At 36.3% G+C, this 24,244-nt stretch overlaps 2 protein-coding genes and 1 non-coding gene across 4 annotated transcripts; 1 reads left to right on the top strand and 2 right to left on the bottom strand.

Moving 5' to 3' along the window:
- Positions 1-342: 342 nt before the first annotated feature.
- TRNAE-CUC lies at positions 343-415 on the bottom strand. Its single transcript has one exon. It is a non-coding gene; the product is annotated as a tRNA-Glu (tRNA).
- Positions 416-12,700: 12,285 nt separating this feature from the next.
- Positions 12,701-14,998, top strand: LOC110620099 (reticulon-like protein B12). Of its 2 annotated transcripts, none has more exons than XM_043958677.1 (4): positions 12,701-13,108; positions 13,265-13,439; positions 14,251-14,462; positions 14,584-14,998. In XM_043958677.1, the coding sequence occupies exons 1-4, from the start codon at positions 13,042-13,044 to the stop codon at positions 14,742-14,744; spliced, it is 615 nt and encodes a 204-aa protein (XP_043814612.1). In that variant the 5' UTR covers positions 12,701-13,041; the 3' UTR covers positions 14,745-14,998. The 2 variants fall into 2 exon arrangements, with proteins under 2 accessions (XP_043814612.1, XP_021619372.1); XM_021763680.2 differs by having other exon boundaries at positions 12,704-13,108; positions 13,259-13,439.
- Positions 14,999-17,962: 2,964 nt separating this feature from the next.
- On the bottom strand, positions 17,963-22,385 carry LOC110621213 (E3 ubiquitin-protein ligase HAKAI homolog). Its single transcript, XM_021765395.2, has 4 exons — positions 22,213-22,385; positions 21,543-21,853; positions 20,553-20,611; positions 17,963-19,235 (listed from the first exon to the last, which is right to left on the bottom strand). Exons 2-4 carry the CDS (start codon positions 21,792-21,794, stop codon positions 18,080-18,082), a joined length of 1,467 nt encoding a protein of 488 aa, XP_021621087.1. The 5' UTR covers positions 21,795-21,853; positions 22,213-22,385; the 3' UTR covers positions 17,963-18,079.
- Between the last annotated feature and the right edge of the window lie 1,859 nt (positions 22,386-24,244).

Genomic DNA, 24,244 nt, shown 5'->3' with positions numbered 1-24,244 from the left:
ATCATTTATCAAAAAAAATGAAATTACACTTGAATTTAACTATTTTTATTTTATAATAAAGTAAAGTTCAGGTTTTTTTCTAATTAATAAAAATTAGAAAATTTCACTTGAATTTAACTATTTTTCTTTTAATACAGTAAAGTTCAGTTTTTTTTCTAATTAATAAAAATTAGACTTAGATGCTCTCATCCTCACAATAATTTTATTATAAAAACGAATGGACATTATAGTAAACCGAAACCGCCTGATACCACCAATCAGATTCGGATTCAGACATTCAGACCCATCTCCGATGGTGAACTGTCCAATGGTTCAATTAGAATCAGAAAAACGTATAAAAATTTCCGTTGCCGGGATTTGAACCCGGGTCTCTCGGGTGAGAGCCGAGTATCCTAACCAACTAGACTACAACGGAATGGACATTCAATGTGTCCATCGTTCGTATAATTGTAGTAGCCCTCCCTCTCGATTTCTTAATTCTGACAAGTGTGTTTACTGGTTTAAGATCTGATTACTCCGCCTTCTCTCCATTTTCTCAGCTGCCAAGCAGAAGCAAATAGGTACTCATGAAACAGTAATTTGAAATAAGAATTTGCAATATTGTACTCTTAGACTATGTTAGTATGATGTAATTGAAAATGTAATGCAATCGTTATCATATTGTAATTTTGATTAATTTAATAATTAAAAAGATTATGTAATGAATTGATAATTACATAATATATTAATTATTATTTTTTATAAATTCAACTATTTAATAAATTATAATTTTGCACGCACAGTCTTAATCTAATAATAAGTATATCTGAATAAATTTGAGAGATTTTAGGTTCTATTCCTTCAATTCACGATCCTATTTCAAAAAAAAATTTATAATTATAATTTAAATATTTAATAGATTAATCTCAAATAATACAATATTGCTGCACAAACTTAAGGAATACAAAGATAAAATTATATTTTGATTAAAAAAAAAGATAAAATTATATTATAATGTAATAAATGATTTAATATAATGTATTGCAATTATCATTATATTACCATATTTGATTAGAATATACGCAAGGAATTTTTTTTAATATTAAATTAATAAATGATTGTGATAATTGATTATGTCAATAGTTAGTTGGTAAAGTAATGGTGGTGGTAGAAGCGCCGACAATAATGGTAATAATAATAACAACTCTGATAAAGAAGATAGTGGTCATGGTAATACTAATAGTAGTGACTAAATAGTAAAGGTGGTAATTAACAATAAATTAAAATAAATAGTTATAATTACGTTCATTTAGGCATACAATAATTATTAATTAAATATAAATTAATCATATAATTGATAAAAAAATAAAAAATAATCTATTTTCCTTGCTGACATTACTTGAAATTTTATTAATTGCACTTTATATTTTCATAAAATGATAAATTACCCTTATCTAATATTGTCACTTATAATATAGAGCACATATGGTAAAATTTAAAATATGATCAGTTATATGTGTAATTATTTTCTTTTACTTTTTCATATAAATTATCAATAATATTAATAGTATTGTTTAATTTTTATTATTTGTGTAAGTTCAGATACTTAATGATACAGCCAAAAATAAAATTGAATTACAATTGATCAATTTGTAAAAGAGAAAATATAAGGTGTTCAGTGTAAAAGAGAAGATATAAGGTATTCGGCGTTTATAAACAGTCACTTCGACGCTCAAGTATATAAATTGATATAATAGACAATGTAATAGGTTGCTTTCAGCTTAAAATAAGTATGGAAAAATGTGTATCTTAAACTATGTGCACATATACTTTTACACTATAAAAAGATGGAATTGATTATCGAATTTCTTAAAAATTCGACTGGTACCGACTAATAAATAGGGAATCCTGCATTTACAGGTCTAATGGGAATTTGTTAGATTATATCCGCTAACGGTAACTATTCATGAACACTCGATCTGCTCAGAAGAGGTCAAGTCTTGGTGAAACACTGAGTATTACGATGTCCTGTCTTCTTTTTTATGGGTGAGACCTCTGCGATCGCGTATCAAACTATTAGACTCTTGCCATGTAGTTTTGTCCTATGGTGGCAGGTTATGACTTATTTTGGGCGATTATTATATTGTATTAGAAGTTTTCCCACTGGTCTTTAACTCTTTAGATTCAAAGTTTACAATTGCCTTCATGATCTTGGGCACGAGGCACATTCAAATTGGCACATTCGGATTAGCTCTTCATGTTCGCGGCTCTTCGCTTGTTCCTAGATATAAATGATGAATATTTTGCTTCTCGAGCTGCATTTATACCTGCCACTGAAATCGTAGTATAAAAATTCTTCTTCTCCTCCAATTACTACTTTTGCTCACAACTTGACTTCTGCACTCTGAGAAAGACTCGACCACCCAGACTTCTACTACCACTTTTGCTTAAGGTATTTCTTTGTTTCTATTCCCAATATGAATATCTCCTCTACGTCTCCTTTTGGTGGAAGCTCCGCTTCAGGATCTTCTTCCGGTGGATCCATCTGTGCTCTAGTTCCTATCATTTCGCTGAAGGCAGTCCATGACAATGATAACCTCCTGGTGAATGACACCCTATCTGTGTTAATAGAAAAGGACGTGGATCGTCTGTACAACCACTACCAGATCTCCCAAGAACTCTTCTGGGTTCATGCTCCCAACCCGCGCATTCATATGGACGATCAAATCCTTACAGAGAACACAATCATAGTTTACGAAAAACAATTGAAGGTGGGTCTTCGGTTTTCCATAGACCCCTTCTTCATTGAGGTCATTCCATTTCCATAAGCTTGTGGTCGTCCAACTTCATCCCAACAGTTGGAGGATTCTGGTGGCTTTCTACTTCCTATGTTTTAACAATAACATTAAGATGAGTGTTACGCTCTTCTCCCAGCTATATCAACTGGGTACCGAGGAATTATGGTCCTTCACCATAAAGAAGCACCAGACTCTCTTTAACTAGATACTCTCTTCCCTTAAGTACTAGAAAACTAAGTTTTTTACCCTGTGTCATAGAGTATTCGTGGGTTTTGGACGGCTTCAGACCGACTGGAATCTTCATGTGGAGTTTAGGAAGGATGGGGTTCAGTCACGACGGGATGAGGAAAAGGCTTTGGACTTTCTCCAGAGGATAGCTTTGACCTAAAGGGTAGATATCAATGTGGCGATGAGGAACGCTGTTTTGTTCTGGTAGAGCCATTTTCAGGTGGAACAGGCACGGGCTTCTCATCCGCCCAGTTTTCAAAGCCCTTAGGCAAACACTTTCCACTCTATAGAGTAGGATATTTTTTCTTTCCAACTTCCTTTGTTTTTAAAACTACCTTACTTACTTACTTTTTGGTCTGTGTAGGCATGACTAGAAAGAAAAATAAATTCACCGACGTAGCACGTATTGCTCGCCAAGGCAAAGCTACTGCTGGAGCAATTGGCCCACCTCTTAGACGAGCTTGCCCGACAGAGGAGATCATTATGCTTCCTCCTCCCCTTCCTCCACCTGCAACTGAGGAACTAGCCTGTAATACCCGGCTAGATGCCGGCATCGGAATTCTGACTTTCCAGCGGAATCTTCGTTGGAATCTGGAATTCGAGGATGTTGGAGGTTCTGTGAAGGGCAAGAGAAAGGGTTTCAAACTGTTTTTAAGTGTTTTATGGTTTTGAATGCAAAGGAATTGGGTTTTGAAAGGAAAAGACCAAGGGGACAAAGTGCAGGTTCGACCGCCGAAGGATAAGTTCGGCCGCCGAACATTGCCTGGTTTCGCCCGTCGAAGGAGAAGTTCGACTGCCGAACGTTGCATGGTTTTGCATGCAGCTTAGGCCGCCGAAGGAGAGGCGGTTTGGCCACCTATAAAAGCCCCGTTGACCGGAAATGGAGTGTGTTTCACTCTCTTTTCGTGCAAGGGTAGGTTCTTGCTCCCCTTGGGGTGTTTTCATGATGTTTCTTCAAATCTTTTAAGGTTTTCATGAATTTTCTCCTTGTTTTGAAGAGTTGTGAGCTTTGAGCAAGATTTTGAAGCTTGGAGACTTGTGGAGCTTGGATCTCCATATCTTCACGTTTGGGGTCACACCAACTCTTGTTCTTCAAGAGATAAGTGTAGATCCTTCGTTTTTATGAAGTTTTAAGTGAGTTTTATGAAGGGTTTTGGGGGTTTTGATGCATGAGTTGCATGGTTGTGCATAAGAGGGTTTATGGCCCCTTTATGCCTATGTATGCTTGTTGTTGTTGTTTGTTGGAGTTTAAGCTTGTTTTAAGCTCCTATATGCTTATTGTATGAGTTATGCATGTTTTTGAGAGGTTGGATGCATGTTTTGGGTGTTGGAAGGTTTGGGAGGCTTGTTTGTGCAGGAGGCTGAGTTCTGGATGAACTCAGGTTCGGCCGCCGAACATGCCTTTGACTGCTTGGTTTGGCCGCCTAACCTTGCCCCCAAAAGTTGAGTTTTGGATCTAGAGCAGACATTCGGCCGCCAAAGGAAGGTTCGGCCGCCGAAGGAAGGTTCGGCCGCCGAAGGAAGGTTCGGCCGCAGAAGATGCCTGACTTTTGAATCTGGAGAGGGGGTTTGGCTGCCGAAAGTGCCCCCGAACCTGCTTGGCTTTCGGCTCTGGAAGGGACCTTTGGCCCCCGAAAGTGCCCTGTCCAGCTTTTCTTTGCTTGTTTTCCATGCATGCTTGAGGATGTTTTAGGGGGTTTTTGGGGAGGTGTTTATGAGTTGTTTCGAGTGTGTTTGGCACCTCATTCGAGTCCACCTGTGTAGGATCGGACCCGAGGGACCGAGGAAGCCGTCAGTATTAGCTGTTGCAGAGTCAGTCCAGCGTCTGCCAGAGGTGAGTGGAACTAAACTTAATATTTTCAATATGAGAAATTAAATGCTTTGAGCATGTTTCATGCATCATGAGTATATGTCATAGGTTGATTGCACTAGTGTCACGAATATGATGCATTGCATTATTTACTGTTGATATGGATGGACCAAGGCGACCTCAATAGCCCACGATCTGTTAAGTAAGGAAAGTCCTGTGTGAGCTCCCTGGGGGGGCCGGGTGCTGACAGAGGGAGTTTTGAGGTCATGTCCAATCCGAGATGTGAAATGTTTGTGTAGTGACGCATTTCATGAAAGCATGTAATTAATGAACTGTTTTCATTGTTTCTACTCATTGGGCTTTTTAGCTCACCCCTCTCCCCTAACCCCAGTTTTGCAGGGCCAGAGTTAGCTATGGGAAGTCAGAGTCATCAGAGTTATGAGTATGAGTTGGCTGAGGTTTTGGTTATGTAATAGAGTAGTGGACATGATGTAAATTAAAGGATGAATATGTAATGTAATGTCTAGAGATATAATGTCCAGTAATGGATAGAGTTGTGCTTTGCCCTAGTGTATGATTTATCCCTTGTTATGCATGATCCTGTTTTATGTTTCTTGATGAGAAATGTGTGGAACCAAGGCTGACTTGTGATATGCTGACCCTATGAGAGTGGGTTCTATGTGTTCAGACATAGTGCATGCAGGTCAAGCTTGGTATATGGAAGGAAAGTGTTTTCAGTCTTTATGTTTATGTTTTAATCATGTATGGGATTTATCAGGTACACAGAGTTCAGGATAGGCTTTGTAACAGCCCGGAAACCGGTACCCCTCCAGTAACGGCCCGACCTGCTCGGCACTAGAATCCAGATCGGCTTAAGGCCGCCGGGACCCGTAGTAAGCCTCTATACATCCTGAACTCTAGGTATAATCCCGTGCATGATCAAGCTTTTCATAAAACTTAAGGCTTTCCATATCCCAGGCTTACCCTGAGTATGGCCTAAAACTGAAAACTGTTCTTATAACTTTACCAAGCTTAACTTTGTGCATGCTCTTGCTCATACCTTATCCCCACTCTGGAGTCCATAAAGGCTACTCCAATGGAGAATCATTAAGCTTGGCCAACATGAAAACGTTTCATAAAAACCATGCCTGCTTTGGGTCAAGGGATTGGAACCCTTTCTTCCCTCACGGGCCATTCAAAACTCATAACATTAAAACATTTTCTTAAGATCATGCAAAACAAAAAGGGATTAACCAACACTAGGCAAAGCACAATTCTATACATCTCATGCTACAACACATCATCACATAACATACATTGGGCATAAAACCCACATAAACCCTTAACATGCATATCTACCCATTCCAACATAAAACCTTCATAAAACTTACTTAAAACTTCATGAAAACTCAAGGGAAACAAAGATCTACACTTACCTCTTGAAGATCGAGGGTTTGTGCGATCCCTAACTCGGAGGTGTGGAGAATCCAAGCTCCAAAAGCTCCAAGCTCCCAAAACTTCTACTTTAGCTTCAAAACTTCAAACCAAGGGTAGATCTTATGAAAACTTGAAGGATTTTGAAGAGAAGACACACAAGCAACCAAGGGAGGGCAGAAACTCACCTGAGTTCGAGAATGGGGAGAAAACTCGCCCATTTCCGATCTGAGGGCCTTATATAGGTGGCCTGGTCATCAACCTTCGGCAGCCTAACGTGCCCCCTAAACTCATGCATGTTCGGCGGCCGAACCTCACTTTCGGCGGCCGAACCTTGGCTTGCTCCCACAAGACTTTCGGAGGCCAAAGGCGCTCCCGAAGCCTTCACATGTTCGGCGGCCGAACTTCACTTTCGGCGGCCGAACCTGGCAAACGCCTCCTTGGTCTTTTCTCTTCAAAAACTCAACTCTTTTCTATTTAAAACCATAAAATACTTAAAAACATTTTAGAAAACCTTTTCCTTTACCCTTGCTCTACCCCCCAAAGAGGATCCGACACCCGAGATTCCACCGGACGGTAGGAATTCCGATGTCTGAACGAGCGGGGTCTTACATTCTTCCCCCCTTACAGAACATTCGTCCCCGAATGTTCAAACAAAAGCACAAACAAACAATCAAAACCTCAAACTTGCGCTTGAACGCCACAAGCTTCTGCTGCGCTACTCTGATCCTTCTCTCTTCTTTCTTCACTGATCTTACTCTTCTCTTCTGCTTTCTATTCTACTCTCACTTTTCTCTGCTATACTCTTACTCTCTGCAGGTACCATCCCGTAAGGAAAGAGAAATGGTTCTGGTACCAAGTACCACCTCTAAACCAAACTCTACCTTCCAGACCGATGGTAAACCTGACACTAGCCTGGAATCTCTGAACACTCGCTCTATCTATGGCACCAGGGCTGGTTCCTAGACCTGCCTGCTGCCATCTCAAACTCAACTAAAACTCTCTACTAACCATTCCTATACACTCTACGAGCCTGACAGCTGACATCAACCTTCTAGGCATCCTACACGGTCCTCTCTGAATCCTAGCGCCGAGCAGGTCGGGCCGTTACTAGAGGGGTACCGGTTTCCGGGCTGTTACAGTTAACTGTAACAGCCCGGAAACCGGTACCCCTCTTGTAACGGCCCCAAACTGCTCGGCACTAGGATCCAGATCGGCTTAAGGCCGCCGGGACCCGTAGTAAGCCTCTATACATCCTGAACTCTAGGTATAATCCCGTGCATGATCAAGCTTTTCATAAAACTTAAGGCTTTCCATATCCCAGGCTTACCCTGAGTATGGCCTAAAACTGAAAACTGTTCTTATAACTTTACCAAGCTTAACTTTGTGCATGCTCTTGCTCATACCTTATCCCCACTCTGGAGTCCATAAAGGCTACTCCAATGGAGAATCATTAAGCTTGGCCAACATGAAAACGTTTCATAAAAACCATGCCTGCTTTGGGTCAAGGGATTGGAACCCTTTCTTCCCTCACGGGCCATTCAAAACTCATAACATTAAAACATTTTCTTAAGATCATGCAAAACAAAAAGGGATTAACCAACACTAGGCAAAGCACAATTCTATACATCTCATGCTACAACACATCATCACATAACATACATTGGGCATAAAACCCACATAAACCCTTAACATGCATATCTACCCATTCCAACATAAAACCTTCATAAAACTTACTTAAAACTTCATGAAAACTCAAGGGAAACAAAGATCTACACTTACCTCTTGAAGATCGAGGGTTTGTGCGATCCCTAACTCGGAGGTGTGGAGAATCCAAGCTCCAAAAGCTCCAAGCTCCCAAAACTTCTACTTTAGCTTCAAAACTTCAAACCAAGGGTAGATCTTATGAAAACTTGAAGGATTTTGAAGAGAAGACACACAAGCAACCAAGGGAGGGCAGAAACTCACCTGAGTTCGAGAATGGGGAGAAAACTCGCCCATTTCCGATCTGAGGGCCTTATATAGGTGGCCTGGTCATCAACCTTCGGCAGCCTAACGTGCCCCCTAAACTCATGCATGTTCGGCGGCCGAACCTCACTTTCGGCGGCCGAACCTCACTTTCGGCGGCCGAACCTTGGCTTGCTCCCACAAGACTTTCGGAGGCCAAAGGCGCTCCCGAAGCCTTCACATGTTCGGCGGCCGAACTTCACTTTCGGCGGCCGAACCTGGCAAACGCCTCCTTGGTCTTTTCTCTTCAAAAACTCAACTCTTTTCTATTTAAAACCATAAAATACTTAAAAACATTTTAGAAAACCTTTTCCTTTACCCTTGCTCTACCCCCCAAAGAGGATCCGACACCCGAGATTCCACCGGACGGTAGGAATTCCGATGTCTGAACGAGCGGGGTCTTACAGGCTTGCTACGAGTCCCGGCGGCCTTAAGCCGATCTGGATCCTAGCGCCGGTAGCGGTCCGGTTTCCGGGTCGTTACATAGCCAGTCTTCTTCACGGTGTACTCTTGTAATAGTCCCCCTCCAAGCTGACCATCATAGGAGGAGGTTGGAATTGGAGCAGAATGGTCTCGAGGTATCCAACATTTGGCATCGGTACTGACTTGGACGATCTCACTTCTTGAGGAATCCCGATTGTCGGTCCTCATCGCAAAGAATGTCTTGAGGCCTGGGGATTGCCACCTCCTGAATGAGATCGAGATAGATGATCTCTATGACAACATCATCCACTTTCGGATGGAAAGTGCCCTCTGTGCTTACATGGCCAAAGAGCGTAACAAGACTTTGAGGCGAGAGTTCGGGGCACAGGAAATGGATAAAAATCTCCTGCAGGAGGAGTGCTCGAGACTGAAGGCTCGAGTAGAGGAGGTGGAGACCACAATTAAAGAAATTTTGGAGTTTGTTGACAAGCTCCAAGTGGACTTGAATGAGGCCAACACTTCAAAGCTTACCCTTGAGGTTCGTGCTAAAACTGCCGAGGACCAAGTGCCTATCCTTCAATGCCAAGTCTGGTAGCTACAGTCTCAAACTGAGGAGAATTGGGCCACCTTTGATAGGATTGCTGAGATGAAAGCGAATTTCAAGAGACAGTGGCCAAGAGAGGGAAGATGTTCGTTGAAGGTTAAGACTTAATCATGAAGGAGCTGGTAAAACGCTTTCCTACGGAGGACTTCACTTGGATTAATGACATCTTTATAGAGGAGAAGGACGAGTAGACTGAAGAAAACCCCACTGACTAGGTCTCTGCTGAAAATATATTAGATGTAGACACATAAATGTAATAGAGGCTCGGGAGGGGGAGACCGAAGGTGTTCCTCCTCTTTTGTAATTTCCTTTCATAGTAAAAAATTCATTTCTGTTATCTATTTGTCTTTGTATTTTTTATGCTCAATACTCGACCAAATGGCGAACACTCATCTGACTGCTCTTAGATTAATTATCAATCTGACGTATAGGCCTTAAATGCCTTATAAAAATCATTAATTGGGACTAGCACCCGATCATCAGCCTGGCGATTATTATTTATGAGTGAGTACTGAACATTGATGGGCGGCTCGAGAAACAACACAAATTAATATTTATGGGCAGAGCAGGCAAAGCGACGCAAGTATGGAAGACCAATCTAAACAGGCCATGTATCCCAAATCATGAAGACAATTGTCACTTTCAAATATAAAGAATCAAAGACTAGTAGGACACTTTTAATATTGCACAACAATCACCAGTAAGTCATGAGCTATCATATAAAATAGAGTCACGTGGCAAAAGTCTGATATGCAGATATGCGGTCCTACCTATAGAAAAAGAGACCCGAACACCGTAGCATCCAGTTTTTCCAAAAGACTCGCCCTCTCCTGAATAGATTGATTCTTCATATAAAGTTACTATTAGCAGATATAATTTGGCAAATCCCTGCTTACGCTTATAATCACGGGATCCCCTACCAATTATCAGAAGATGTCGTAATTTACTCCATTTTCTTACAGTATAAAAGCTAATGATTATAAAAATCAAGATATACAATTCTTACAGAACTACTATTGAGTTCAAAGCATTACATTACATTCACAATTTTCTTCAATTTACTAATTTAGGCATCAGAGTGGTTGCCGTAGGCATCAACCACCTCATATTCTCTTTCTTGCATATTGACCAATTACGGCACAAATTTGTTTCAGCCACATCAGTAACTACTCACTTCGAATTTTGTCTAAATAGTACCTAAAATTTGAAAATAACTAAGTGGGACAGTTTCTATCAATGCATCAACCATTTCTTTATCCTACATGTTATAATGAGAACCAATAATTTTTTACAAATTATAATTCAACCATATAATATATTAAAATAAATTTTCACAACATTCTTATTTTAGTTTTTACACTTTTTTTTCATATATATTTTTTAAACTCTTTCCTTTATAAACTTGTCTATTAGTACTTTTAGTATGATGTAAATAGTTGTATTTTATTAATATTTTGACAAACAAGTATTGGAATAAATAAAATAAATAATATAAAAATTTATATGTGCTAACATAAAAATTAATATATTTTTAAATAAATAATCAAATTTAATTAAAAAAAATAAAGCATATAATGAGAGAAAAAATAAGAGTAAAAAAATCAATATAATTTAATTAAAAAAATATATTTTAATAAATTTAATATGAATTACACTCCAAGGCTTAGTCTGGTGGAAAGTGTATTCTGTAGCCTGTCTAAGGTTGGACTCCCCCAACTTCCTATTTTTTTTTTTTAAAAAAAAAAATAAATTTAATATGAATTGGTGAGATTAGAGGGTTATGAGAGGTTGAAAAGTGAGAGAAAGTAGAGGGAGGATCCTGCTTAAATAATCAGCTTCCCCATTAAAAAATCAAGGCCTGACCTGCTGCCTTGATTTAAAAAAATTATAAAAAATTTGTTGTTAAAAGCTAGCCAGGCAATGATTTTTTTTAATAATAAAAAAAAAGATATAGTGCACTTCAGAAAAACACCATGTTTGGGTTCTAACCGCCTACTTGATAAATTTGTTCGTCTCACCCCTATTATCCAAATATATTTTTTTGGTACTAAAAAGCTATAAACCCCATTTTATGATTTGTTTGCTTGTCCGATTATTAGACATATTTGAAGGAAAAGAAGGAAAATTTGGAAGAAAGGAAAGAAAATTAGTGGATTTTGGGAGTTAGGAATACATGGTTGGATAAAAATTGATTAATTTGATGGATGATCGACAACCAATTTGAATTTGAAAATTATCCTTAATTTCTCTTGATACTTAGTGGATTATTAAATGCCTTATAGTATTTTGCCACCTTAGCTTTGTTTTATATCTGGGTAATGTGATACCATAATAGTTTCAAGAGCATTTATGCTTTTCTGTAATTCTTATTCTACTTCCTGTTCTGAACAGATAGTCAAATTTGCTTCTTTTAGGCGTTTGGAACTAGAACTGTTGAGAAAAACACTGTTTTAAAGGATGAGTTGTTGTGAAACGGCCAAAATCCCATCCCAAAACGTCTTTCTTCCAGTTTCGGAGCATGCACAGATTGACCCAGTTCTGGAAAATGCATTTATTTGTCATTTGGATGATCATTGGTTCTGCATAAGGAAAGTGAATGGGGTGTGATAGAACTTTAGCAATCTCTGTGCTGCTCCACAGCACCTGTCAAAGTTTCACCTTGCTGTCTATCTTGATTCTCTTAAGAGCTCCGGTTGGATCATTTTCTTGGTGCAGGAAACTTCCCAAAAGAGTTTCTTATCTTATCATCTGAAGCTTCTAATTGTTATGGGCAGTGGTTATCTCATTAAGATGCCGTGAGGATTACCAAATACTGCAACTCTATTTTGGGTTCTCAGATATCAATTCATCTCAACAACATTCGGACCCAGCTGAAGACATGCTTATAGAATTTGAAGATGAAGATAATAGCTGCCAGATTCTTCCCAAGGAAAGGCTAGTGAAGAAGGGGAAGAAAAAATTGCACAGTAAGAAACGCTCTTTTGAAATGATATTTTGCTGGTTGTTACGCTGATCCGTGTCAGCTGGGCTGCTTAGCCAACATCCTTGGCCATTGTAGTTTCTGATCATATGTTACCCAAATTGACATCATAAAATCTAAGAAACAACCTCCCTCAACTATGATTCTCATTCTTTTAGCTTTCAGAAATATCTTTGTTCAGTAAACCCATTTCATCCTTCTTTGGTTTGCCTTGCAAAGATGGTTTGCTTGACTTTGCGACTTTATAAAAGAAGATGATTTAATCAAAATCCTAAAAATAATTACACATAAAATTGCTCTTTTCTGTTCAATCCTGTTGAATATTGATTAGTCAGATATACTCTCTCTCTCTCTTCTGTTCAGACAGTCGCCGAGACAGAGTCATTACCCATGAGGGAATGTCGTTGTTTCTCACTATAAGTATTAGAAAATATTATTACATTTACGTATTTATTTTTATTTCTTTGGATGGCAAAAAACAACTGAGCTGAAAAGCTAAAAAAAGCTATGGGCGGTTTGACGCTTTTGGGCTGGAACTTGAGACCCCATCACCACCACCAACCATAGATCTTTAGGTTTTAGCATATTCATGAGACCTAGTTCTTTTGCAATACTGAGTTTGTATTTGTAGATGAAAACACTTACACAACCGATTTCTTTCTTCTTTTAGAAGATCATTCCACCGAAGCCACCTTTTCTTTTTCTTTCCTATAAATTCTTGGTGGGTTTTAGAGATCTTAACTGGGTTCGTGATCCTTCTGCGAATTTTTCCGTCTGAATGGGTTCATCGGATCGGTTATTCAACAGGCAAAGAACCGTCCATGAGATCTTTGGAGGAGGATTCGGTGAGTGAAAATTTCATCTGTCTTACCTCTCAGAAGAACATTAATTTTCAAGAATCGAAATGAAGAATTAAAATTAAAGTCTGCGATCCAATGGGGGTTTTGGGTTTTATCCATGATTGAGAATTGTTTGTTTATCTTCTTGTTTAACAGTTGCAGATGTGATACTATGGAGGCAAAAGAATGTTACTGTTGGGATATTGTTAGTAGCTCTAGCTTCTTGGGTGGTGTTTGAGAGATCGGGTTACACTCTGTTGTCACTTGTTTCTAGTGTCCTTCTCCTCCTCCTTACCACTCTCTTTTTTTGGGCCAAATCTGCTGCCATTCTTAACAGGTAATTTCCAAACAGATTTTGTTTCTTAATCATTATTCAAGTTTATATCCTTTCTCTTCAATTCTTATGCATTTGAAATACTAGAAACTGAGTATGATCAACTGCTTATCTTCAGATGTTTAGTAAATTGCATTACCCAACTTTAGCATTTTTCCCTTGAGTTTTTGAGGAACAGATCTGGGTTTTAGTAGTAGTATTTCTTATCTTCTGATATTTAGTAAATTGCATTACCCAACTTCTGACTTTTCTTTTAGTTTGTACTCAAGGATAGAATCAGCAGTAGCCAATGAATTCTTTTTATGCCCATCATAAATTGCACCATCCAATTAATTAATAAACTGAATTATTATGGTTTGCACTAGTTTGATAGTGACCTTAGATTTTATTATGGTCTAGTCATTGTCAATCCAGAGGCAGAGGATAATGTCTGTGAGTTTGTTTGGCTGTTTACTCATAAAAATTCACTCTGTAGAATTAGCTGCCTGCATTTACTGTCCTCTTTGTCTATAGCAGAGACTAATTTGAATAAAAGGGATATGCTTTCTTAATATTCTTTCCTAAGCAAATTCAGGATATCTACTCTGTATCCCTCTCTTTGTAATCCATAAATTTGCAAGAATTCAATTGAGTAAATTTTCATGTTTCGAATGAAATAACTAATTTTTTTTTTTTATTTTAAAAAATTCATTTTTAAAAGATATAGAAATTAAAATTCTTTTCTTGCAAATGACTTATTGCAAATAGTTTTTCTTGGTCTGCTTTGGTAATGCCTTGATACTTGATTGAACTTTTGCCTCCTTCCCTTGAGCAGACCTGCTCCACCTTTACCGGAGTTGCATCTCTCAGAAGAAATGGTAAATGAATTTGCAGCTTTCATCCGGACTCGTTTGAACGCTATTCTCTTAGTTTCCCAGGACATTGCCTTGGGTAAGGACACAAATTTGTTCTTTGAAGTTGCTGGATACCTGTTGCTGATATCTATTGTTGGTGGCTTAGCTGATTTTATTACTTTGGGTTACACAAGTAAGTTTGGCCTCTCCTTCATTGTTAACTTGGAAATAGATTGGAAACTCAGGGCAAAAAGGAGGTTGAATTTGTTCATTTTCCATGGTTAATGTTGATTTTATGTGTTCATATGTGACAGGTCTTGTTATTATACTTACAATTCCAGCCCTCTATGAAAGGTATGAAGATATTATTGATAAATATGTGAAGATGGTGTGCAAGAAATCACAGCAGTTGTATGTTAAGTTTAATGTAGAATGTATTCGAAAATGGATTTTGGAGAAGCAGAAACTCGGCTGATTTCTTCCTTATTATTCTTCACTTTGCCTTCTGGAATATTTTTTCTTGCTGAGAATTGCTTGGGTTGGGCATCATGTTCTTGTTGTGCTTTGGGTGGTCTATTTATTTTCCTTTCTTTTCTTGGCCTTATGAAAGACAATTACATCCATTTTTGTATCTTTGCTTATGTGTAGTTTTGCTATCATTGGTACAGAAATGTATAGGAGTTTCCACCAAAAATATTAATAGAAAGGGTGCGGATATTACAAGCTTTACCTATGAATATACGACTAACAACCATTAGATTAGATTAAAGCCCTATTCGGTAATATTAATTGTTTTAGGAGCAGATAGTTGTTCTGACAGTAGTTAGTCAAACATTATAAGAAGTGGTTTTTCATAATTCACTCTTTGAACTACTAGTTAAAACACTAAACACTACCTTTAAAATTATTGTCAAATAGAGCATGATTGTTTATATTTAAATTTATGTGCATGATATACATATTTTAGTTATCCTGAAAAATTTTCAATGTAAAAATTCGAGTTAATAATCGATGAGCTCGATCTTATATTAAATTGACACTTAAAAAACATTGGCTTTGAGAGTCACAATGTGGTGTCCTCATGTATCATGAGGGGAGGATCGCGTGAGGATTTAAGTTCTTTAGAGTCTAATGACTCCTGTCGCTCTGTTGGGGCCGAGGGGCTCCTTTAGCCTATTCCGGAAGTGGTTTTGAAGGGTAGATTCGATACTGACAGAGGGGCTTTCTTTTCAATCTACCTTGCTCTTGTTGGCTTTAAGCAGACCTGGTGAAGTGTAACAGTTTCCTGCTCCTGCTAGCTCTTGCGTGTAGCATGTGTTTGTTTGTTTGTTTTTTTTTTTTTTTTTTGTATGTTGTTTATTGCTGAATTTGGGAACGAGTGTGTCTCTTGTCTCTTTTTATCGAACGGAAGGATGCATAATCTTTTAGGTCATGAGGACAGCTACCTCTGAGGTCCTTCAGCCGGCTCTGTATTTGCCGCTTGACCTTTGAAAGAGCTTTGGCTATCGATTTTTCCACAAATCATCAAAGGTGTGTTTTCTGGGTTCTCGGGGACTCTAGTCTTTTTGTATTCTATCCTGGATATGGTCAGGATACCAAAGCTAAGTATATGGGCTTGTACTCTCCACTATACATGTATGAACTGAATTTAAGATTTATTTTTAAAGGTTATATATATAAATATAAAATTAAATCCAATTGGAATTCAAGTTAGAAACTTCAGAATCCTAAACACCGACTTTAATAACAGTAAATTAGATCTCATTTGACAATTTTTGTAACAGGAAAAAAATTAATTCATATTCTTTCTATTATTATGATATAAAAATATTTTTTATCCTCAACCCGCTGATATGATCAAAGAATATGGACTAATTATTAAACAAACCGCACCCTAATTTTATGAACTTACCCCTTTATTAATTTTTAAAATATGCATTTCTATTTCTGTGCATATATAATATTTCTTTAACATATCCCGTAAGCCATCTGATAGTATTTTAGAAAAATAAGATAACAACAAAAAATTAAAAGAATATTTTTAATACAAATGATTTTTTTTTTCATAATACTTTCGTGCTCCTTGAAAATTTCTTCAATTATAGAGTTTTAATAGAATATGATAAAAAAAATTCATTCCTTTCCTATTTTTATAATTGCATTTTATTTTTTTATAATTCGTCAATTAAATTTTATATTTTTTTATTTATTTTAATCACATCTCAATATTAGATTTTTTTATTAAAAGCTAACGGAATTGTATATTATTATCACATTAACAAAATTTAGAATACGATTGATTATAACTTAAAAATATTAGAATTTAATTGGTAAATTTTTAAAATTTAGAATGTAATTATAATTTTTTTTAAAGTTAAGATTTTTTTTTATTGTTTCTTTTAAAATTAAAATGGATAACGTTAAAAATAATTATAGTATTATTATAAATTTTTTAATTTTATCAATGATTTAGTGTATCAATTTTATTTTAATTTAATCCTTAATTAACTTATTTTTAAAAAAGTGCATCATTAATAATACCATTAAAGGTAAAAAAATGCTATTTTAAAAAACATATTAAAAAATAGTTATAATTATTTTATTATTTTATATTTTTAAAAATAAATTATATAAGATATAATTTTAAATTAATTTTTTATTTCACATTATAAAGGATAATTAATATATATTGTTGGTCACACTTTTTTTAACTATAATAATAATTAGTATAAATTAAAAAAAGATGTGAATTAATTTTGAATTAAATTAAAATAAATTAATATATTAAATTAAAAAAATTATAATAGTAATATAAAATATTTTTTTAATATATTTTTAAGAAAAATAATAAAAAAATTTTGTGACAATAACGTGTTAGATTTTTTATTAGAGATTAACAAAGTTTAATTCACAAACCATAAAAAATTGAAAGTGAAATTATACAAATAGAAAAAGGATGTTTTTTTCTCAACCATTAACTCCAAAAGAAAAACATGCATAGCAATTTTATCATTGTTATTTATGAGGGGTAAAATATGTTTATAAATTTCAAGCTTTTTTTTAAATAAAAAAAGGAATTAGATTCAAACACAGCCCAATAAAAGTAACGCCTCTAAGGTACAGGCCCACCTGGGCGAGTTGTAATTGCGCTCATGGAGCCTCCAGGCTGTGCCACCTTTTTTTTTTTTTTTTTTTTTCCAATTTTTAAAAAATTGGCATCATTCTTTTGAAAAAATTATTGATATAAATGTAGAAATGTCAATAAGGACAAAATTAGGAATAGGAGGGCAGGGTCGTGACATCAACTTTTAAAAGTTATGTTCTTTTCTCATATATTTTACATAATTTATCAACATGTTCTCTAAATTTTTTTCAGATACAAAAAAAAAAAAGAAAAACAGAAAAGTGCTTTTTTCAAGTGTTCTCACGTCCGCATCTAGCACCTGATTATTCATCCAAATGAATTAAATAATAAGATTATCCTAATTCTGTAGTCCAATATAACCCTCCCGATCCCATATTCAGGTCTTCCACAGCCCTCTTATCTGAGCTAATACTATCTTTACCACTACTGATTTTTATCATCATCCATTAAATATCTGCATATGCCCCTACAACACAACACAACTATCCATAAACCCACAAAAAAAGCAAAAAAATTAAAAGGAGAGACAAATTAAGAAGGCAGCAAAGTAAAGCCAATAAGTAGTCTAACTGCCAAAAACGAGAAGAACAAGAAAGACAGGTCGATAAAATAAGTCCACTACAAAAAATATATATTGTACTAGAGCAAAAGTTAACAGAGATTCTCTACTCCTGGCCGCTTCCAAAGCCATCTCGGTTCTCATGCTGCCACCCAAAACCTTGTCCTTCATGACCAATATCACTAGAATAGTACTTGGATCGTTTAGGCTGAGATGAGTGAAGCATGGGAGGTGGAGGGGGAGGTGGTGGTGGGTATTGAAATGGTTGTGGGGCCAGTATGCCTTTGCCATCCCTGGAATCCATAGCACCACCCTGCACAGCTTCCATCCCCTTGTTGCCTGAGGGTGGGGTTGGAGGAATCATCGGCATGACTCCTGGATTCCGTCCGTAATCACCTTGATAATATGCAATGTTTCCACGAGAATCTGACAGGTTTGGAAAACCATCTGGAATTGCCTGACCCCCTGGTGTTGCTCCAGAGTTCCACGGCTGTGGATAGTTTGCCATGAAATTAGCTCCTGCTGGACCTGGGGGGAAACCCAACAAAGATCCTTGTTCAGCTCCAACTTCCGGGGTTGAATCTGGCCTAGCCATCTGTCCCATCTCATACGGTGCCCCATAAAATGGCTGAGCACCCTCAGGTTGAAAAGGAGGTAGACCATATTGAGGAGTCATCATCGGATTAGAACTCATTGGTACACCAAAATTTGATGGTTGAATGGGATGCATAGGCGGGTATTCAGGCAGTGGGGTCTCAGATAAAATTCCTTGCTGCTTGTCTGAAAACTGGTTTGACTCTTGCTGTGGGCCACCCTGCATGCTTTGCTGGAACGGGATGCCTGACCGGTCAAATCCAGGAGGGCGATTGTTGTCTGGCTGGAGGTCTGGAGGATAATTTTGAGCTTGACCAAAAAAGGGGGGTCTTGGTTGCACCATTGCCCTAGATAGTTGTTCTCTAGGCTGCTGCCTACGAGCTTTATCTTCAGAATCAAGAAACTGAGAATTTGAACCAGGCATGACTGATCTTGAGGAAGCTTGAACTGTGGAATCTGAAGTTGAATGTTGTTTGGCACTTTGGACCTCTGATTCATTACCATTCTCCTTCTCTGAATTTGGCTGTAGAAGATCTGTATGGTTCTCATGAATGTGACATTCAAACTCGGACCTCTTCAGGAAAGATTTGAGGCAGTGAGGTGCAGCGCAGATGAAGATTCCTTCCATCATTTTAATTGTCTGAATCTTCTGGATGCGTTCATCACAACTGTGTTACATAGAAGATATGTAAAACCATTTAGTTCATTGTTCAATAGCAAGGCTTAAGAGTTTCAAATGCAAAGAACAAATAGATAGCAGCAATGAATGCCCATGGAAAAATTGACCTCATCATCAAATATCTGACATTTACACTAATGTGCTAGTAAAGTAGTGTCATAGTCTTGTTCGTAGATAAAACCAAGTAAAGGTGTTATCAACAAAAAGAAAAGGGTAAAACAACTAAGCTACTGAAGTTTCCAGCTTGACCTAATATCAGCAGATACAGAGCATACGAAGCATTTCATTCTCATCTCACTTTAAATTCTGTGCATCACTTGCATGTTAGATGAAATATAAGAATGAAACTATTGATATCAGGCCAATCGGTAGCCACTACAGTGGCTTGGTTAGATCTTGCCTTTAGAAGGCACCATCAATAAACTCGGACATAAGCAGTAGCAGCAGCAATACGATCAAAATACTCTCTCTCTCTCTCTCTCTCTCTCTCTCTCTCTCATAAGCAGTAGCAGCAGCAATACGATCAACTCTCTCTCTCTCTCTCTCTCTCTCTCACCATCAATAAACTCGGACATAAGCAGTAGCAGCAGCAATACGATCAACTCTCTCTCTCTCTCTCTCTCTCACATAAGCAGTAGCAGCAGCAATACGATCAACTCTCTCTCTCTCTCTCTCTCTCTCTCTCATAAGCAGTAGCAGCAGCAATACGATCAAAATACTCCTAAGAATGAAACTATTGATATCAGGCCAATCGGTAGCCATTACAGTGGCTTGGTTAGATCTTGCCTCTCTCTCTCTCTCTCTCTCTCTCTCTCTCATAAGCAGTAGCAGCAGCAATACGATCAACTCTCTCTCTCTCTCATAAGCAGTAGCAGCAGCAGTACGATCAAAATACTCCTAAGAATGAAACTATTGATATCAGGCCAATCGGTAGCCATTACAGTGGCTTGGTTAGATCTTGCCTTTAGAAGGCACCATCAATAAACTCAGACATAAGTCTCTCTCTCTCTGCATGTGTTTTCTGGGGATGGCAATTATTTTTTCATTTTAGCCCAGTAATTTTACTCCCAGGTCCATGAATGCTCTGGGAATTATCGTTGAGATATAAGCATATGATTAACCTGTCTTTGTTCTAAGCAGTAACTGAGGAAAGAAACAACTTGCAAAAGCAGAAGCGGGACATGCAAAAAAAAAACAAATAAAATTTTGAGAAAAATATCGCAAACAACTTGGAGTTTGACTATGGCAACAATTAATCAAAGTGAAATCAGTAACATATATGTTTGTTAGATGCATGGCAACTTACAGATAGCAGATTGAATCACTCCTGGCACAATCAAGGCAGAAGGCATGCTCGCAGGGGCTCTGCATAAGATAAAATTGTTAGTAGAAGGACAAATCTATACAAGGCTACTAGAAAAAAAATCTCAAATTAGTACGTCCTAGATTGACTAAAATACAACTTTACAACAAGGATACATCCTGCTAATAAGACATTAATAATCTGTACTTCTGGTGCAGGATATGCAACTCAAAATTTTAAAAGCTTGCATAAATATTAAACACAGCATTCCTTTGCCCAAAAAGGATTACAAATAAAAGTAAAGATGAAGTGACAAGAACAATAGAACTAAAACCATAAATCATAGACCGCAGAAATCCTGCCATGGCCCAGAATAGAGAGAAAGCAGTAAACATAAAACACACCTTAAACTTAAAAGAGTATTCTCATATTTCTGTAACAGAACTTTACAACTTAAAGAAAACAGAAAAGTTGTCAGACAACACTCTGCTCGAGAACTGAAACTATAATTGTGGATCAGGAAAATAGCATGTGACAAGCAAAAACTGTAAATAAATAGGAGAGTTGTTTCCATTGATTTAAATGGGAAACATCAATTATTTGACAATAATAAGTAGTCCAACAAGGTTATCTTTTTTTTTTTTCCACCCAAGAATTGGAACGCTGTAATGGATTACCTTAAGCCAAGTATATGTTAGGGTGGTCAGCATTCAGACATGTGTTCAAAGGTTTCTGAAAGAAGCATACAACCAAATACCAGGACATCCACTTTTACCTTTACCCTCTTAATCTGTACGCAGTTTGTCTAAATGCTTAACCTAAACTAATCACAGATGCAAAGAAATTTGACCATCACATTCTTAGTCTCATGAGGTAATTTCATTTAGACTAATTGTCAGTTCCTTCTTCAAAAGTTCAAATTAACAAGAATGTCAGACACCACACACCTAATAAGAAAAGTGAAGTCCAAAGAACAAATTGTGCAGGACCTACCAGGCGTCCATAGATGGCAATCGGGAAATCACAGCGGACACAGAAGTGGACCCGTTCACCAAGCTGGCGTCTGGACCTACGACCCACAGTCTTGACAACAGTAGCTGCAGTCGCTGCTCCAATGCCCTTTGCAACAGGGAGATCAGCAAGTACTAGGTGTTCAGGGCATGCAACCGTCACAGAATCTACGGGCAAGGGCTTCACCACACCTCCACCACTTTCTGAAGATTGTTTGCTGAGCCGAATTAGCATTGTTCAATTTTATCAATCCCCTTTTCACCAACCTAATAATCTTCTGTAAATTAGTCCGCCTACAAAATTCAATATACCATATTAATCAAAGTCTTATCGAGTACAAACACTCTACTTTCCTTGCACTGAACGGATTACAACCATAAACTACAAATTCAGGCTGCCAACCGATTCATCATTCAAAATTTACAAAACGTCTCACCATAATATTTTAAGATTTTCTAGAAATATACAACTTCGTTAAAGCCCTAAACCCAGATATGGTAATCAACAATTTGAAAATCCTTTAAAAAACTATAGACGCCACAAATTCAATTTCAAAAGCAAAATTAGCACAGATATTAATCAAGCCTTTCAATTTTGTAATTACTTTCTAACCTACAAATACGAATATGCGAACCGGAGAAGAAAAGCCTACCTGTAGAATTATTATCGGTAGTAACGGCTTCGAGGACACTCTTTGATTTTCGGCTTTCCTGAGTTTCTTGGAGAAAAAAGTTTGCCTCCAGCGGATCCCAGCAGAGAATGGATGAGAAAACACTGAGCGTTCTGTGTGCCTGCGTCCAGTAGGCCTTTATAGATACGGCTCACGAAACGGAGTCCTTACGCGCTCCGTCTTAAGCATGGTTAACAAAACCGGACCGGACCGGACCGTCTGGTCGGACCGGTTTAACGGAAACCGGATTTAGATCCGATTCGATTTAAGTATAGATTCTATTTAATAGAATCGGTGTGCACGTGCTGAATAGTGAATATTAAGCAAATCGGAAATCTGACCGGTTTGATTGCGGTTTTCAAAATCGAACCGGTCTGCAATAATAGTAAAGTAAATGGCTTTCCAATTGGGATCAGGATTTGATCGCCTTATGGTGCGTAATTTCGCTTTTGCTATCCAAACTAGTTAGATATATACACTTTGTCCATTTTCTATTATATTAATATAAAGTAACTATAACTATCTATTAATATGAAAAAATAAAAAATTTCAATTTTAATAATTAATATTATTAATAATTTATTTTATTAATTAAATTATACATTATTTATTGGTGTCTTCTATCTTTACTTGATACTATATTTACTTTATAATTTTTTTTATTATTTCAAAATTATTGTCTATGTTTTATCTATAATTAATATATAAATTACTATTATATTTTATTTTATTTTATTTTTAGAATAATCTCTTATTAATTATTAATATTTAGTTAAAATTAATATCTTTAAAATAAGTAAAATTAAAATATTAATAAAAAGTTTATTTTTTAATATATATAAAAAAATAAAATAAATAAAAATTATGGAAGTATTATACAAAGTAAAACTATTTTATGTTATTAACCCTAACCATTAAAATTTTATAATACTTTGTCGCCAGCTCTCTATTAAGCAGGTTTCATAATTTTTTAATATTTATAAAATTAATGTTTCCTTTAAAAAAACGTCAATTAAATTGATATTTTTTAAAAATACTGAAAATGCAAATTCAACTGGTATTTTCAGTAGTAATGTCCTATCATTTCTTATTTTAAAAATAAAAAATAATTATGCTTATGAAAACGCCAATGAATTGGCGTTTTTAATGAACAAATTATTTCATTATTGTCATTGACCGCAGTTCTTGGATTAGTTATTAAAAAAAATAATTTATAAGTGTAAATGAACATAGAAATATTTATTAAATTAATATTTACTCAAAAAAAATAATGAAAATAAATTTTCAATGTCAACTTTAACTCTGAAAAATACCAATCAAAATGGTATTTTTTAACAATAATAACGCTCCTAAAAATATCGCTGTAAATGGCGTTTTCAGGAGTCATTCCATCTTTTTGAAAATGTCACTGACAGAGACCTGCCACGCCCCTTCTCAAGACCATGACAAGTCGCGTGAGGGAATTTATTTCTTCACTCTGCAGAAGCTCCCTCACTCTGAAAAATGAAAGAGCTTCTGCAAGCTAAGTTGATGTTCCTCGTGAACTTTCTTCTATATATATATGTGGAACGTGATAAGTTGGGTTGGTATTTAACAACTTTAGCAGAAAGAGGTAAAATTTTCTTTTAATCCTTTAAATTCTTTGAGAACTTTAAAACATAAATTTTTAAATTCTCCCATAATTTTGTATGAGTTTAATTTTTTATTTGGTAAAATTTTCTTCTAATCCTTCAATTTTGATGTATAAATTTACAATTATTTTTATGTAAAATTTTCATTTTAATCTTTAAAATTTATATACTAATTATTTGTATATGATATTTAAATTTTTCGTTCACCTTAGCTTAAAATTCATGTTGAATTTTTTTATATAAAAAAAATTCTTTTATAATTTTGTATAAATTTAATTTTTTATTTAATAAAATTTCTCTTCTAATCCTTAAATTTTGATATATAAATTTATAATTATTTCTATCTAAAATTTCCATTTTAATCCTTACAATTTATATACTAA

The sequence above is a fragment of the Manihot esculenta genome, chromosome 8 (assembly GCF_001659605.2).
Source record: "Manihot esculenta cultivar AM560-2 chromosome 8, M.esculenta_v8, whole genome shotgun sequence".
In the NCBI taxonomy this organism is placed as follows: Eukaryota; Viridiplantae; Streptophyta; class Magnoliopsida; order Malpighiales; family Euphorbiaceae; genus Manihot; species Manihot esculenta.
This window is presented reverse-complemented; position numbering and strand designations above follow the sequence as displayed.

Bases quoted from the DNA above. Each gene is read 5' to 3' on its own strand.
- LOC110620099 (XM_021763680.2), top strand. From the start codon at position 13,042: ATGGGTTCATCGGATCGGTTATTCAACAGGCAAAGAACCGTCCATGAG. The intron at 13,109-13,258 runs GTGAGTGAAAAT...CTTGTTTAACAG, and splicing joins GATCTTTGGAGGAGGATTCG to TTGCAGATGTGATACTATGG. The intron at 14,463-14,583 runs GTAAGTTTGGCC...CATATGTGACAG, and splicing joins TATTACTTTGGGTTACACAA to GTCTTGTTATTATACTTACA.
- LOC110621213 (XM_021765395.2), bottom strand. From the start codon at position 21,794: ATGCTAATTCGGCTCAGCAAACAATCTTCAGAAAGTGGTGGAGGTGTG. The intron at 20,612-21,542 runs GTAGGTCCTGCA...TATCTTATGCAG, and splicing joins TTGCCATCTATGGACGCCTG to AGCCCCTGCGAGCATGCCTT. The intron at 19,236-20,552 runs GTAAGTTGCCAT...TATGTAACACAG, and splicing joins AGTGATTCAATCTGCTATCT to TTGTGATGAACGCATCCAGA.